This window comes from Chiloscyllium punctatum, chromosome 45 (genome assembly GCF_047496795.1).
Source record: "Chiloscyllium punctatum isolate Juve2018m chromosome 45, sChiPun1.3, whole genome shotgun sequence".
NCBI classification, from domain to species: domain Eukaryota; kingdom Metazoa; phylum Chordata; class Chondrichthyes; order Orectolobiformes; family Hemiscylliidae; genus Chiloscyllium; species Chiloscyllium punctatum.
The window spans coordinates 61,427,375-61,441,999 of NC_092783.1; the positions used below are offsets into that span (position 1 = coordinate 61,427,375).

General features: G+C 45.5%; 1 protein-coding gene across 3 annotated transcripts in view; it reads left to right on the top strand.

The window, feature by feature from the left end:
- The first annotated feature begins 370 nt into the window (after window positions 1-370).
- The window catches only part of LOC140467490 (chemokine-like protein TAFA-2), a 77,194-nt gene continuing 62,939 nt past the window's right edge, over window positions 371-14,625 (top strand). The window contains exons 1-2 of one of the 3 annotated variants that reach the window (XM_072563905.1): window positions 371-972; window positions 3,837-3,938. In XM_072563905.1, the coding sequence (XP_072420006.1) occupies window positions 3,919-3,938 (20 nt within the window). In that variant the 5' untranslated portion in view covers window positions 371-972; window positions 3,837-3,918. The remainder of the gene's footprint in view (window positions 973-3,836; window positions 3,939-14,625) is intronic. The other 2 variants (XM_072563904.1, XM_072563906.1) reach the window with 2 other exon arrangements.

Sequence of the window (14,625 nt, forward strand, 5' to 3'; positions counted from 1 at the left end):
CACAGGGCTACCACAGCATGGCAGCAGAGTATCAGGAACCAGAGCCACTTTAACTAGTTAGTTTTTAAACAAAGATGTCTAGCCAGCATTAGTTTATTTTTTTCTTTTCCCTATTGGTTGAACAGCCTTTGCACAATAGGATTAAACAATCAATACTGAAACAGCAGCCTGTTTTACATCTCTATTGCTACTTTCAGTTCCATATGCAGATAAGTCTGCTTCTCTCTCACACAGAGGGATGTAGGGACTGGAGGGGGTTACAGAGATACAGAGGGTGCTGTTAGTGGTCTGTCCCATACTCAGGCTCCCGAGGGTTGTCTCAGTCAAACCCTGGTTCCTGTTGTTCTGTAGGATTCCTTTTGCAGTCTGTGCTTTGCCAAGTTATACTGAGAGTGGCACTGTTCACCAACGCACTGAATCCAGGGGTCCCTCTGGAGCAACATTAACAGCAGCAGCAGAGAGTCGCTCAGCCCAGCCCAGCTCACTCTCCATCTCCCTTTAACCACAGATCACACACATCACTCAGTATCTCTCTCCGACTCTCATCAGCTTATCCTGCTGCCAGTAAACAGCACAGACAGACACACACAGCCTCTGCGTTACACCAAGAGATACGTCTACACACGAACCAAGTTGCTGTTGGAGCCCCTCGTCCTATTCCTTCCCTGACAATAATTGTTACCTTCTCCTTGGAGATGAAGTGAAGAGTTTGCGGATGGTGACAGATTGGGAAAAGTTTGAAGAGTGTTTGTTTTGCAAAGTCGCTATCCCCTCCTCCCAGGGACTGAGGAGGGGGAAAGCTGTCCTCAGGTTAATGAGACACAAGGACACTGAGGAAGTGAAGAGAGAGACCAACGTTGCTGATAATCTTTAGCTTTGAAGACCACCACAGGATGCTGCTGCTGCTGCTGCTGGGAGGATTTAAAATCAAGGAGGGTCACTGATGCCTTTGTGTTTAGAGCAAGAATCAAGGTAAGGAGGAGAAAGGCAGAATGATGAATGAGTGCTCTGTTTATACTCTTTCTTTCCCGCTCTCCTCTATGTCTTCATTTTACTTTTTCTCCCTTTCTCCCTTTCTCTTCTCTTCTTCCCTTCAACCTGCTCTTCATTTGTCCCATTTCTCTCCTCTCTCTCTTTCTCCATCTCTCTTTCCTTCTCTGGCTCCTCTCTCTTTCCATCCCCATCTCCCCCTCCCCCTCCACCACCCCCCCACCCCCGCTCTTATTTCCTCTTTCCCACTCAATCCTTCTCCCCCTCCTGTCTCTCCCATTCTCCTCCCCTCTTTCCGGTACAATGTTTCTGGGATTTTTCAATAAGGATAAAGTTCAAGACTTTTGGAAACTTGTAAACCTTGAGCATGTTCCTCTCTCATCAACCCTCTTCACTGTGATACCTCAACAGGTACATTGTTTCTGGCTACTCACTCCCTCACTCACTCACTCACTCACTCACTCACTCACTCACTCACTCACTCACTCACTCACTCACTGACTCACTCACTCACTCACTCACTCACTCACTCACTCACTCACTCACTCATCCAGTCACTGACTCACTCACTCACTCATCCACTCACTGACTCACTCACTGACTCACTCATTAACACACTCACACTCACTCTCACTCACTGACTCACTCACTGACTCACTGACTCACTCACTCAGTGAAAGACTATAATGATATTGATGGGGTTCTTTAAAAGGAGTTTATGAGTGCCTTACAGGATGTGATCATGTTAGAATGGAACCTAACAAGGTTCAAATCCATTTTACACTTGACTTTTAGGCTTGCAATTTGTAAGGTGGTCAGCTGAGATTTACTGTCAGGGATGAGTGGAACAGCAGATGAATATCTGGTGAATTGACTCAGTGTCAAATTGAGTTCCTGGTTCTGCACCAGAGGAGGGGCTCAGATTAAAATTCAAAAACCCCTCACCCTCATTACCCTGGGTTTCTATCTGCTCTGCCCATCCCAATCAACCTCACGGTTCGGGGCTGGCTGGGGGTAGGACAGTGTCTGGGGGTTTTTATCCAGACTGTCATTTGATGCATGAGGAGAGAGACAAAGTGTGTATTCCCTATATACTTGAGCGTAAGTGTAAGCGTGAGCATGTGTGTAGGTGTGTGTGTATATGTGTAAATAAGGATATGAGAACTAGGGTTGGGCATAGGCCATTCAGCCCCTCTAGCCGGCTCCTCCATTTAATACCATCATGGCTGATCTCACCTCAGCCTCAACACCACTTTCCTGCACACTCCCCATAATCCTTCAACCTGTTACTAATTAACAATCTGTCAATCCCCTCCTTAAATTTACTCAATGACCCAGCACCCACCACACTCTGGGGGATTCAGTTCCACAGATTCATGACCCTTTGAGAGACAGTTAAAAATCCCACAACACCAGGTTATAGTCCAACAGATTTATTTGGAAGCACACTAGCTTTTGGAGCGCTGCTCCTTCGTCAGGGAGCTATTGAGCGAAGTAATTCCTCCCCATCTCTGTTTGAAATCTGCTGTCCCCTTATTCTGAACTGTGACCTCGTGTTCTGGATTGCCCTCCCCCTCAGTTAAGAAGGGCAGAAAGTGTGGGAGGAGCTCTGAGAGCTACCTGACCATAACCCTTTCCACGGAAAATAAAGGGAGTGGTTACAGCAGTGAATCACCCAGTTTCACTTCTCCAGCCAAAGTATTAATATGGCCCTGAATAAAACATCTTGTTCCCTTTGGTGAATCAGTATGACTTCCACCGAGATCACAGCGGGACAGGCAGCTTCCATGGAGAGAGAGCAAACTAATGTTTTGAGTCTCATTGACTTTTCATCACAGCTGACACCTTGTGATGAAGACTCATCTAGAGGAGCTTGCTCTGACTTCAGGGATGATCCCGCTGGGATCCTCAGGATCTGTTCATTTCTGGACCGATTCCAGCAATTTGTTCCAATGCGTGGCCTCCATTTGTTTATCCAAACATTGATCACTCTCAGGGTGAGGACAAGTTAAAAGGATTACCAATTCTAGCCTGAACTGGTTGAAATGGTTAAAAGAAGGTGGTGGTGGTGGAGGCAATGGTCTAGTGATATGATCACTGGGCTGTTAGTCAAGCAATGTTCTGGGGACCCAGGTTCAAATCCCACCATGGCAGAATGTGAGTTTATTAAACATCTGAAATGGAGAGTCTAAGAATTGTTGGAGGAAAAACCCATCTGGTTCACTAATGCCCTGTAGGGAAGGAAACTGCCTTCCTTACCTGGTCTGGCCTACATGTAACTCCAGACCCACAGCAATGGGGTTGGCTCTAGACTGCCCTCTGGGCAATTAGGGATGGGCAATAAACACTGGCCTAGCCAGTGACACCCTCATCCCTTAAAGGAAAAGAGAAGATAGTGGTCTGCATTGCTGTAGCCCATAACGTGTTGGTACAAGTGTGTGTGTCTGGGTCCTGGCGTGATGGTGTGATGCTTGATGTTGGGGTGCTGCCAGTGACTGAACAGCCCCGAGCAGCTCAAGCTGCTGAGTATCTGGGTATTGGTGCAGCTTGTGGGTTTGGCAATAGTTATTGATCAAGTTTGATATTCATCCAACAGTGACCCTTACTGACAGCTCAACCTGTGGCTCCCTCTGGCGTCATGGTAACTGCAACTTGGAGGTGCCTGCCCCAATTCCTGACAGGGGAACTGGACGGATCAGCATGGACTCAATTGGCTGAAGGGTCTTTTGCTGTGGTCTGTGTTTCTGCTCAGGATTGAGCAGGATTGAGATCTGAAAATCGAAGCAGCTGTAAGGCATAAAGAATTCTGAAATGAACCAGTTTGATTATTGTCCTTTCTGTCACAGTTCTAGCCCTGACAAGGCAGAACATGGACTTTTGAAACAGACAGAGTTGTACACGGCCCTCTCAGTGTGAGATGACTTTCATATGGATCTCAGGTACCGGAGGTAGGCGATGTCCTTTCACTGTTGTGGTTCGGGGTCAGGAATTGAAGAACGCTCTAATTCCTGTTGAGACTGTGCCTGTTTAATGCTGGAAGCCACGCGACACCAGGTTATAGTCCAACAAGTTGATTTGAAACCATGAGCTTTCAGAGGGCTGTTTCCGACGTTGTCCATCTCAGTCCAACACCAGCACCTCCACGTCCTCTTTACTGCAGCCCTCTATCGCAGGCTTTCTGCTCCTCTTGGCCCCCCAGTGCCAGCAGAGGATCCCACACCCATCCCTCTGTCATACACCCCCCCCCAACACGCTCATTGATCTGGGCTGTGATTCTCCTCATTCACATGGGGGAGGGATGTTAGTGGAAGGCACATTGCAGGTGGCCGGCCCAAACTGGAGAACATCGAGCATGAGGCAGAGAGTGAGTAGGGATGGCACTGTAATGAGAGGGTTGGCTTTTCTGGGACGTGGATGTTCATCCAATCTCAATGACGGGCGAGGGACAGAGCTGTGGCCCCAAGTTCAGAACCGCCTTGTTCAAATCTCATCACAGTAGATGGTAAACTTTACACTCACTAAGATCTAGAATCAAAAGCAGTCCAACAACAACCCTGTAAATTGTTATTATAAATACCCAGCCAGTTCATAAGACCCTCTAGAGAAGGAAATCTGCCATCCTTACCTGGTGCGGCCTACACGTGACTCCACACCCACACCAATGGCATTGACTCACAATGGCTAAAACAAGTCACTCAGATGTAGAGCAATTACTCTGTACCTAACTCCGTGCTGTCCCTCTCCTGGGAGTGTTTAATGGGGACAGTATAGAGGGAGATTTACTCTGTATCTAAACCCGTGCTATCCCTGTCCCGGGAGTGTTTGATGGTGACAGTATAGAGGGAGATTTACTCTGTATCTAACCCTGTGCTGTCCCTGATCTGGGAGTGTTTGATGGTGACAGTGTAGAGAGACCTTTATTCTGTACCTAACCCCGGGTCATCCCTGTCCTGGGAGTGTTTGATGGGAGGAGACAGTGTAAAGGGAGCTTTACTCTGTATCTAACCCCGTGCTGTCCATGTCCTGGGAGTGTTTGATGGGGGGACAGTGTAGAGGGAGCTTTACTCTGTATCTAACCTCATGCTGTCCATGTCCTGGGAGCGTTTGATGGGGGGACAGTGTAGAGGGAGCTTTACTCTGTATCTAACCCCGTGCTGTCCCTGTCCCTGTGAGTATTTGATGGGGGGACAGTGTAGAGGGAGCTTTACTCTGTATCTAACCCCGTGCTGTCCCTGTCCCTGTGAGTATTTGATGGGGGGACAGTGTAGAGGGAGCTTTACTCTGTATCTAACCCCGTGCTGTCCCTGTCCCTGTGAGTATTTGATGGGGGGACAGTGTAGAGGGAGCTTTACTCTGTATCTAACCCCATGCTGTCCATGTCCTGGATGTTGAACCTCAGTAATTGTGTTGGTGCCTCAGGGTGAGATGCAGCAGACTCTGGTCACTGACATTGTTAATTGCAGAAACAAAGGCTGCCAGTGATAGTTGGGTGCAGGAGGTCAGATATTTTACAAGTTTGAAATGGAAGGTCAGAACCCACGCTACGTCCGTGAGGTGATGAAAGAATAGTGCAGAGAGACTCCCAGAGTTTGTATCAGGCACCCTGAATGTGTAACTATTCTAACAATACCTGCCCAGTCCCTCTCTAGGGGAATTGATGCTCAGATCATCAACCTGGGAAAATACCATAAAAATAGACTTGTCAGTGATTTATGTAGAAAAGCAATACAATTTGCATATGAAGCCAAACAGTGTGCTCTATAACTCTGCATATTTAGCTGCAAATAGATCATACTCTTAAAGAAAGTTGCTTCTACTCTCTGTCTCACAGACACTGACTCTGGTGAAGGGGCAGTGTGTGGGAAAGAGACTGGGGGTCAGTTTGTCCTCCCGCACCAGTATTGATGAACGTGTCTTGTCAGTGAGGTTTCGAATAATCCATCACAGTGAAGATAACCCATAACAATACTGAAGCAATTGTTACACTCCCCTGATGGTAGGAGCTGCCATTATCTCTCAACAAATCTGAAGGCGATTGATAGCGAGATTAAACCAATCTTTTTGTTTTAATTCCATCTTGGCCTCCAGTCATTGCATTTTAATCCTATTAAAGTAATATTTTCACATCTATTCAGCTGGAAACAATATTTCAAGGACCAACGGGGTGGATTTCAGCAAAGACTTGGCAAACATACAGGGTGCAGCCCTCGAGAGAGCTGATTAACTTTTGGCAAAGACGCAGTTCTGGATCCTGGACTGTTTTCAAGGCTCTGAAGAAGACAGGGAAAATTGTCAGAAAACCGTTGTTGATTTTAGATTGTCATGGACGGTCAGAACTGTCAAAATGTGAGCAGATTCTTCAGGGCAGATTGTTGGACATAGATTAGCCTGGAGCTACCTCAGTGAGATGGTAGTCTGGAACAATTTTGTTTTCAATTTTATAGTTACAGATCAGCAACTAGGCAGAGAAACGTTCTATATAATCCTAATAATGGCGGCACAGTGGCACAGTGGTTAGCACTGCTGCCTCACAGCGCCAGGGTCCCGGCTTCAACTCCCACCTCAGGCAACTGACTGTGTGGAGTTTGCACATTCTCCCCGTGTCTGCGTGGGTTTCCTCCGGGTGCTCCGGTTTCCTCCCACAGTCCAAAGGTGTGCAGGTCAGGTGAATTGGCCATGCTAAATTGTCTGTAGTGTTAGGTGCATTAGTCAGGGGTGAATACAGGGTAGGGGAATGGGTCTGGGTGGGTTGCTCTTCAGAGGATCGGTGAGGACTTCTTGGGCCGAAGGGCCTGTTTCCACACTGAAGGGAATCTAATCTAATTTTAAAAATGCTGGATTAATGCACGGGGGCAGACCCCTGTTCTTGATTGCGTGTCTTCTTAATTTGTGTAGCCTCTGAATCTTCTCTTCCCAAATTTCGGTCATATCGTACTTCAGTTGTTGTTTTTTATCCAAAGCTAAAACCTCGCTCACTTACCTTAAAATCATTAAAATATCATGAGTTGTTACGGAAAATTTAAGGAAAATTGTAGTGGCATTGGAGACAGTTGAGAGGAGGTTCATTAGATTGACCCCAGAGTTGGGTGGTTTGTATGAAGTGAGATTGAACAGTTTAGGCCTACACTGTCTGAAATTTGGAAGAATGAGGGGAGATCGAATTGAGGTATTCAAGATGATGAAAGGTGTGGACAAAATAGACGTGGAGTGGATGCTTCCAGTTGTGGGGCATTCTGGGACAAGACCTCATTGTCTTAGGATAAGGGGGTAGCAAATTTAAAACAGAGTTGGGGAGACACTAATTCTCCCAAAGGGTTATGAATCTGTGGAATTCTCAATCCCAAAGATGCTGGAACAGTGAGTAAATTCAAGGAGGAGTTAGACGGATTTTTAATTGGTAATGGGTTGGCGGGTTACGGGGAGAAGGCAGGAAAATGGGGGTGAGAACCATATCAGCCATGATTGAATGGCAGAGCAGATTTGATGGCCAAATGGGCGGCATGGTGGCACAGTGGTTAGCACTGCTGCCTCACAGAGCCAGAGACCCAGGTTCAATTCCTGCCTCAGGCAACTGACTGTGCAGAGTTTGCACGTTCTCCCCGTGTCTGCGTGGGTTTCCTCTGGGTGCTCCGGTTTCCTCCCACACTCCAAAGATGTGCAGGTTAGGTGAATTGGCCACGCTAAATTGCCCGCAGTGTTAGGTAAGGGGTAGATGTAGGGGTATGGGTGGGTTGCGCTTCGGTGGGGCGGTGTGGACTTGTTGGGCCGAAGGGCCTGTTTCCACATTGTAAGTAATCTAATCTAATCAAATGGCCTAATTTTTCCCCCATATCTTATGAAAATAATCTGAAAGGCCAATAGAATGCTGCCTTTATGTCCAGAGCACTAGGATTCAAGGGGACAGAAGTTGTGGATCTTTGTACACGGCGCCCAGAGTAGATCACACCGGGAGTGGTTTTGGACACCAAAATGGACATACAGCAAAGACCCAGAGATTCTGGAAATCTGAAATAAAAACAGACATTGCTAAAGAAACTCAGCAGGTCTGGCAGATCTGTGGAGAGAGAGAGAGAGACAAACAGAGTTAATATTTTGAGATCGGCGTTCTGAAGAAGGGGCAATAGACTCAAAACATTAACTTTGCTTTCTCTTCACAGATGCTGTAAAGCCTGCTGAGTTTCTCCAGCAACTTCTGTCTTTGCCTTCAGTGAGCCTTGGAGGTAGTAGATTTGGTGGAATTGGACTCCAAGGGTAAAGTATGTAAAAACAAAATGCACAAACTAAGATTGTTTTATTGTTCAAGGCTAAGATAGAAAGAGTTTAATCACGAAGGGAATTACAGGTAAGGTGGTCATTGGATCTCATTGAATAGTGAGGGAACTCAATGTGCCAAATGGCCTGTTCAGCTGTTATATTTTATGGTTTTATTGGAAATTGAGAAGGTGAAGGGGTGACTTTATTGACAATTTCAAAACAATACAGTGAACAGCTAAGATAGATAGGAATGATTTTCTCTTGTAAGGAGTCAAAACATTACAGCAAGATGGAATTGATGCTCAATTAATTAAAATGTGGAGGTGCTGGTGTTGGACTGGGGTGGACAAAGTCAGAAGTCACATGACACCAGGTTCTAGCCCAACAGGTTTATTTAAAATCACAAGCTTTTTTTAAACAAACCTATTGGACAATAACCCAGGGTTGCGTGACTTCTGATTTTGTCAATTAATTGATTCTGTGATTTTCTTCCGAACAAAAATGCATTGAGGGGCATTAGGCACAGGCAGGAATATGGCGCTAGGTCACAGATCACAGGAACAGGCTCAGAAGTCTGAATGGATTCCTCCTGTTCCAATGCTCCCAACATCAGTTGTCTTGTAGTTGGAGTGCTGGCTGAGATCATGTTGAGGTAGACCAATCCTAGATGTATGTCAACACAGTATGAAGCCACATACCTGGGGTTCCTTGGTGTCTCAGTGGTTAGCACTGCTGCTTCACACCACCAGGGACTTGGGTTCAATTCCAACGTCAGGTAACTGTCTATGTGGAGTTTGCACATTCTCCCCGTGTCTGCGTGGGTTTCCTCTGGCTGCTCCGGTTTCCTCCCACAGTACAAAGATGTACATGTTTGGGTGGATTGGCCATGGGAAATTTAGGGATGAGATGAGTCTGGGTGGGGTGCTCTTTTGAGGGTTGGTGTGGACTTGATGGGCTGAATGGCCTGCTTCCGTTCTATAAACCTTTAGTGAGAGCAAACTAACATATTATAGGAGCAGAGTCCTGTAAAAGTACAGAGATTGCAACAATACATTGAGAAATGATCCCCCAAGGCTTTGCACCTTGCCATCAGGCTCTGTCACTCTTTAATTAGATTACTTACAGTGTGGAAACAGGCTGTTCGGCCCAACAGACTGACCCTCCGAAGAGCAACCCCCCCAGACCCATTCTACTACATTTACTCTTTCACCTAACACTACGGGCAATTTAGCATGGCCAATTCACCTGGCCTGCACATCTTTGGACTGTAGGAGGAAACCGGAGCACCCGGAGGAAACCCACACAGACACGGGGAGAATGTACAAACTCCACACAGACAATTGCCTGAGGCGGGAATTGAACCCGGGTCTCTGGTGCTGTGAGGCAGCAGTGCTAACCACTGAGCCAAATATTGTCGGATGTATAATAGAGAGATAATCAAATGGTCCTGATTTGACTCCGCTATCAGACTTGGAAAGATATCACTGGGTCAAAGTCTTTGGATTTCCCTCCCTAAGGGTATTGTGGGTCAACCCACAGCACAGGGACTGCAGCGGGTCAAGAAGGCAGCTCACCCCCAAAATTCTCAAGGGGCAACTAGGGACGGGCAATAAAGGCTGGGCCCAGCCAGTGACACCCATGTCCCACAAATGAATACATTTTTAAAAAAATAGAGATTGAAAGAAGACACCAGCCTGGAATGGGTTTGTGAAGAAGGAGGATTTGTGTTCAGCAATCTGAAATACGATGATGTAAATTGAAGCGTATTACAGGTCTATCAGAAGTGGAGGAGCCCTATTTAAGATTAAGAACCCAACAGCCTCAGGTATTTAGATTACGCTGGCAACAATATTAGTTACAGGAAGGTGGACAGTGAGCTGTGAATGGCCTGGTGGGGACACTGGGGAAGCTGGAGCATTAGCCAAAAACAGGCTAATAGTGCGTCTCTTTAACCTGCGAGAGTTAACAACTGACACAGTAACAGAGGAGAAAGGAGGCAGGGGATGACTTTGAGTCAAATCAGGTGCAGAAAGTGAAATGCAGTGAGGGAAAGAACGATTGGATGAAGAGAAACAGAGAGAAAATGAGGCAGAAGGAGTAAGTGACTTCACAGGCTCTAGTTTCTAGAAAAAAGATTCTGAGCTTGTTCAATCATTTCTGATTGTTACAATCTTTCTCCATTTTAGTATCTCATGAATACCACTCATGCTTAACAGGAATCAGTCTCGGATGTTTATTAATTCTGGTGGATTGCCAAAAGATAATATATATTTCTAACGAGAAGCCACTCGATCTGAATTGTTAACTCTGATCTACTGAGTTTCCCCATCATTTTTTTGCTTTTTATTTCTGTAGCTAGCTGAAATAAGTATTAAACCCACCTAAGCAATAAAAACAACCCAATAAATAATCCAAGGTGGTGAAAAATGTTATTCTCTATCATGATTTGTTTCATCTCACTTAGCATGTTGGGAAGCGAGTGCCAGGAATATTATTCAGAGAGCAGAGAGGGTTGCTGACATTGAACGTTCAGATTAAAGGCTAATCTTAGGTCCAGAGTTGATCTTGAACTAAATCCTTCTGAATCCCATCACAAGCCAATGCTGGGGATATTTGGCCAAATTGTTTTCCACACAGAGGGAGCATAAGACCAGGGGTAGGCCATTCAGCCCCTTGAGACTTTTCCATCATTCAATAAGGTCATGGCTGATTTACTACCTCAGCTTTATCTTTACACATCGACAAAAAGCTACTCGGCGTACATCTGTCTTGAATGTACTTCATAGAATCCCTACATGTAGGAGCAGGCCATTCAGCCCACATGGACCCTCCAAAGAGCATCCCACCCACCCTATGTTTCCCATGGCTAACCTATATGTCTTTGGACTGTGAGAGGAAACCCATTTAGACACAGATTGCACGCAGCCAGTTGCCTGAGGGTGGAATTGAACCCAGGTCCCTGACGCTGTGAGGCAGTAGTGGTAACCACTGAGCCACTGTGCTGGCCTGGGATCAGGGAAGGTTCCCTTGACTCAGTCCGGAGCTTAGGACAAAAATTGAACCATGTACCTGGCGTTATGAGCCACCATGCTACTCCTGTGCCGCTGAATGTAGAAGGTTATGGTCTCGGACAAGTGGATAATAATAAATTTACAAGCACTGAGCTTGCACAGTGTTCTGTGATAGGGAATTCTTGAGATTCACAGCTCTCTGAGTGAAGAAATTCCTCATCCCAATCCTAAATTATTGATCCCCTCTACAATTCTGTATTCAGCAAGGAAAATTATTTTCTCAGTATTTATCTTGTCAAGTTTGTTAAGAATTTTTATATATTGCAATTAAATCTCCTCTCATTCACCTAAACTTCAGGGAATATAGAATGTTGACTCAATCTTTCTTCATAGAACCATCCTCTATGACACAATATACAAGTGAAAGAATTATTGTTAGGGGAAGGGGGGGGGGTGTATCTCAATGTAAATAGTGACTGGGGAAAAAACTGTACATTGTTCAAAACAGAATTAAAAGAGTGAAAAGCAGGAATATTAAACTGTACAAAGGAAGAACAGGGACTGGGAGTCGCTGTGTTTGTAGAATTAACACCAGCAGACATTCGTTAGATTGAAGGACTGTTCCTGGAGGAAGAACGCCTCATCTTCCGCCTCGGAACACTTCAACCCCAGGGCATCAATGTGGACTTCAACAGCTTCCTCATTTCCCCTTCCCCCACCTCATCCTAGTTTGAAACTTCCAGCTCAGTTACTGCCTCCTTGACTTGTCCGACCTGCCTATCTTCTTTTCCACCTATCCACTCCACCCTCCCCTCCCTGACCTATCACCTTCATCCCCTCCCCCATTCACCCATTGTACTCTATGCTACTCCCTCCCCACCCCCACCCTCCTCTAGCTTATCTCTCCATGCTTCAGGCTCACTGCCTTTATTCCTGATGAAGGGCTTTTGCCCGAAACGTTGATTTCGCTGCTCGTTGGATGCTGCCTGAACTGCTGTGCTCTTCCAGCACCACTAATCCAGTATTTGATTTTCAGCATCTGCAGTCATTGTTTTTACCCTATGTGTTGTAGAGTCTCCCCGATGCAGTAACTAAATAATATTTTGTGGATGGTCAGCTTGATGTGACATTCCCTTCTCTGCTGTTTTACTAGACTGTCATTCGTTCTGAAATAAATCACTATGAAAGGGGTTAAAACACTGACTGGAGGGTCATGTTAACATGCAACATTTATTCACTAATTCCGCCAATAATTTCCAGCCATTATCTCCTGCATCAACTTGTTCTTTCCCAAGAATCCAGGGGGGCCCTCAGCTTCCTCAATCTATGGATAACACACATGAGCTCTATCCCAATGCACCACTACATCCTACTGTATTCTGGGGGTCAGTGACACAGAGTGATACCAACAGTGTGGGTTCAATTCCCACACCAGGTGAAGTCACCATGAAGGTGTCACATCCTCAACCTTCTCCTTCACCTGAATTGTGGTTAAACTGCTATCAAATGCCTCTCTCTAATGCGAGAGTGTGAAGTTGCCCCTCTGTTCCTTCTCTAACTGGTGGCTTTGGTTTTCTCTGGCGCTTTCCTGGCGGGTTGCATTTAGATCAGGTTTCAAAGCGCAGAAGCAATCGCCTTGACATCAGCTATTTACGGTGCTTCAGTCCACGTCTTTGTAAAGCATCACTGGGAGGAGAGAAATGTTGCCATGGCTTTTTTGTCTTCTACAGTTTAAACTGGAGGAGAAAAGGTGAGGGGGAAGATAGATTGTCAATGACTGAGGGGATGAAGGATTATCGGCGACATCCAGGAATGAGGAGTTGAGGTGAAGGCTGGATCAGCCATGATCTTACTGACCATTGGAACAGTCTCTAAGGGCCAAGCAGCCTTACTCTTCTTTCTTGTCCATATGTTTATTGGACGCGGATTGTGTGCAATTCCGGTCTCCTTCCTATCGGAAAGATGTTGTGAAACTTGAAAGGGTTCAGAAAAGATTCACAAGGATGTTGCCAGGGTTGGAGGATTTGAGCTACAAGGAGAGGCTGAACAGGCTGGGGCTGTCGGAGTGTCGGAGGCTGAGGGGTGACCTTATAGAGGTTTACAAAATTATGAGGGGCAAGGATGGGGTAAATAGGCAAAGTCTTTTCCCTGGGGTGGGGGAACCCAGAACTAGAGGGCATAGGTTTAGGGTGAGAGGGGAAAGATATAAAAGAGACCTAAGGGGCAACTTTTTTATGCAGAGGGTGGTACGTGTATGGAATGAGCTGCCAGAGGATGTGGTGGATGCTGGTACAATTGCAACATTTAAGAGGCATTTGGATGGGTATATGAATAGGAAGGGTTTGGAGGGATATGGGCCGGGTGCTGGCAGGTGGGACTAGATTTGGTTGGGATAACTGGTTGGCATGGATGGGTTTGACCGAAGGATCTGTTTCCATCTGTACATCTCTATGACTCTATGACTCTATGACTGTGATCATTTGTAATTTGGCATTCATGCATTTGTCCTGATGAGTTCAAGATTAAAAAAAAGTCTCTCACCAGCATTCAATTCTGTGTGTCCTATTCCCCGTACTGCACGCATATTGCTTTAATCTGAGTTTTATTTATTGTTAAAATGATACAGAAAGCCATTTGGCCCATTGTGTCTGTGCCAGCTCAATGTAAGAGTTGTCCAATAAATCTCATTCTCCAAAGCTCTGCACATTCTTCGGTTTCAATTCTTTAACATTACTGTTAAATTCTTTCATCACTATTTTCAGTTCATTTTGAATCATAACAATTCACAGAGTTAACAAAACAACTCTCATCTCCTCATCTCCTGTCTGGTGCTTTTGTCAATTATCTTTCTTTGGATCATTACACAAGTTCCTTGGGTCTTGCTTTCCTTGTATATTTGTTTATGATTAGGCTGCATTCCATTAGAATTTCTCCCACTGACAGAGAGAGCCCAATTATAATCCTTCCATTTATCACAGTGGGAGGTGGTTCTGGCTTTATGTGATGCACTAACAGACAGCAATAGTGAATTGGGAGACCATATTATACTAACACAGAATATTTATTTCTGAAATGACTGTGTATCATGTCTCAAATTCTTAGAATACTATAAACTAAAATATAACTTTCACAATGAGATCAAATTAAATTGCCTCTGAGTGAATTCAATACTTACCTCATTTCCTGTCTCCCAAGGGTGCAGTCAGAAAATACTCAGTTCACATTACAGTTCCTTCCAGTCCAATCCTTCCAAGGCCCTTTCTGAGATGAGGAGAAATATCTTCAGCCAGAGAGTGAGGAATCTGCGGGACTCATTGTCGCAGAGGTCTGTGGAGGGCAAGTCATTGAGTGTCTTTAAGACAGTGATAGG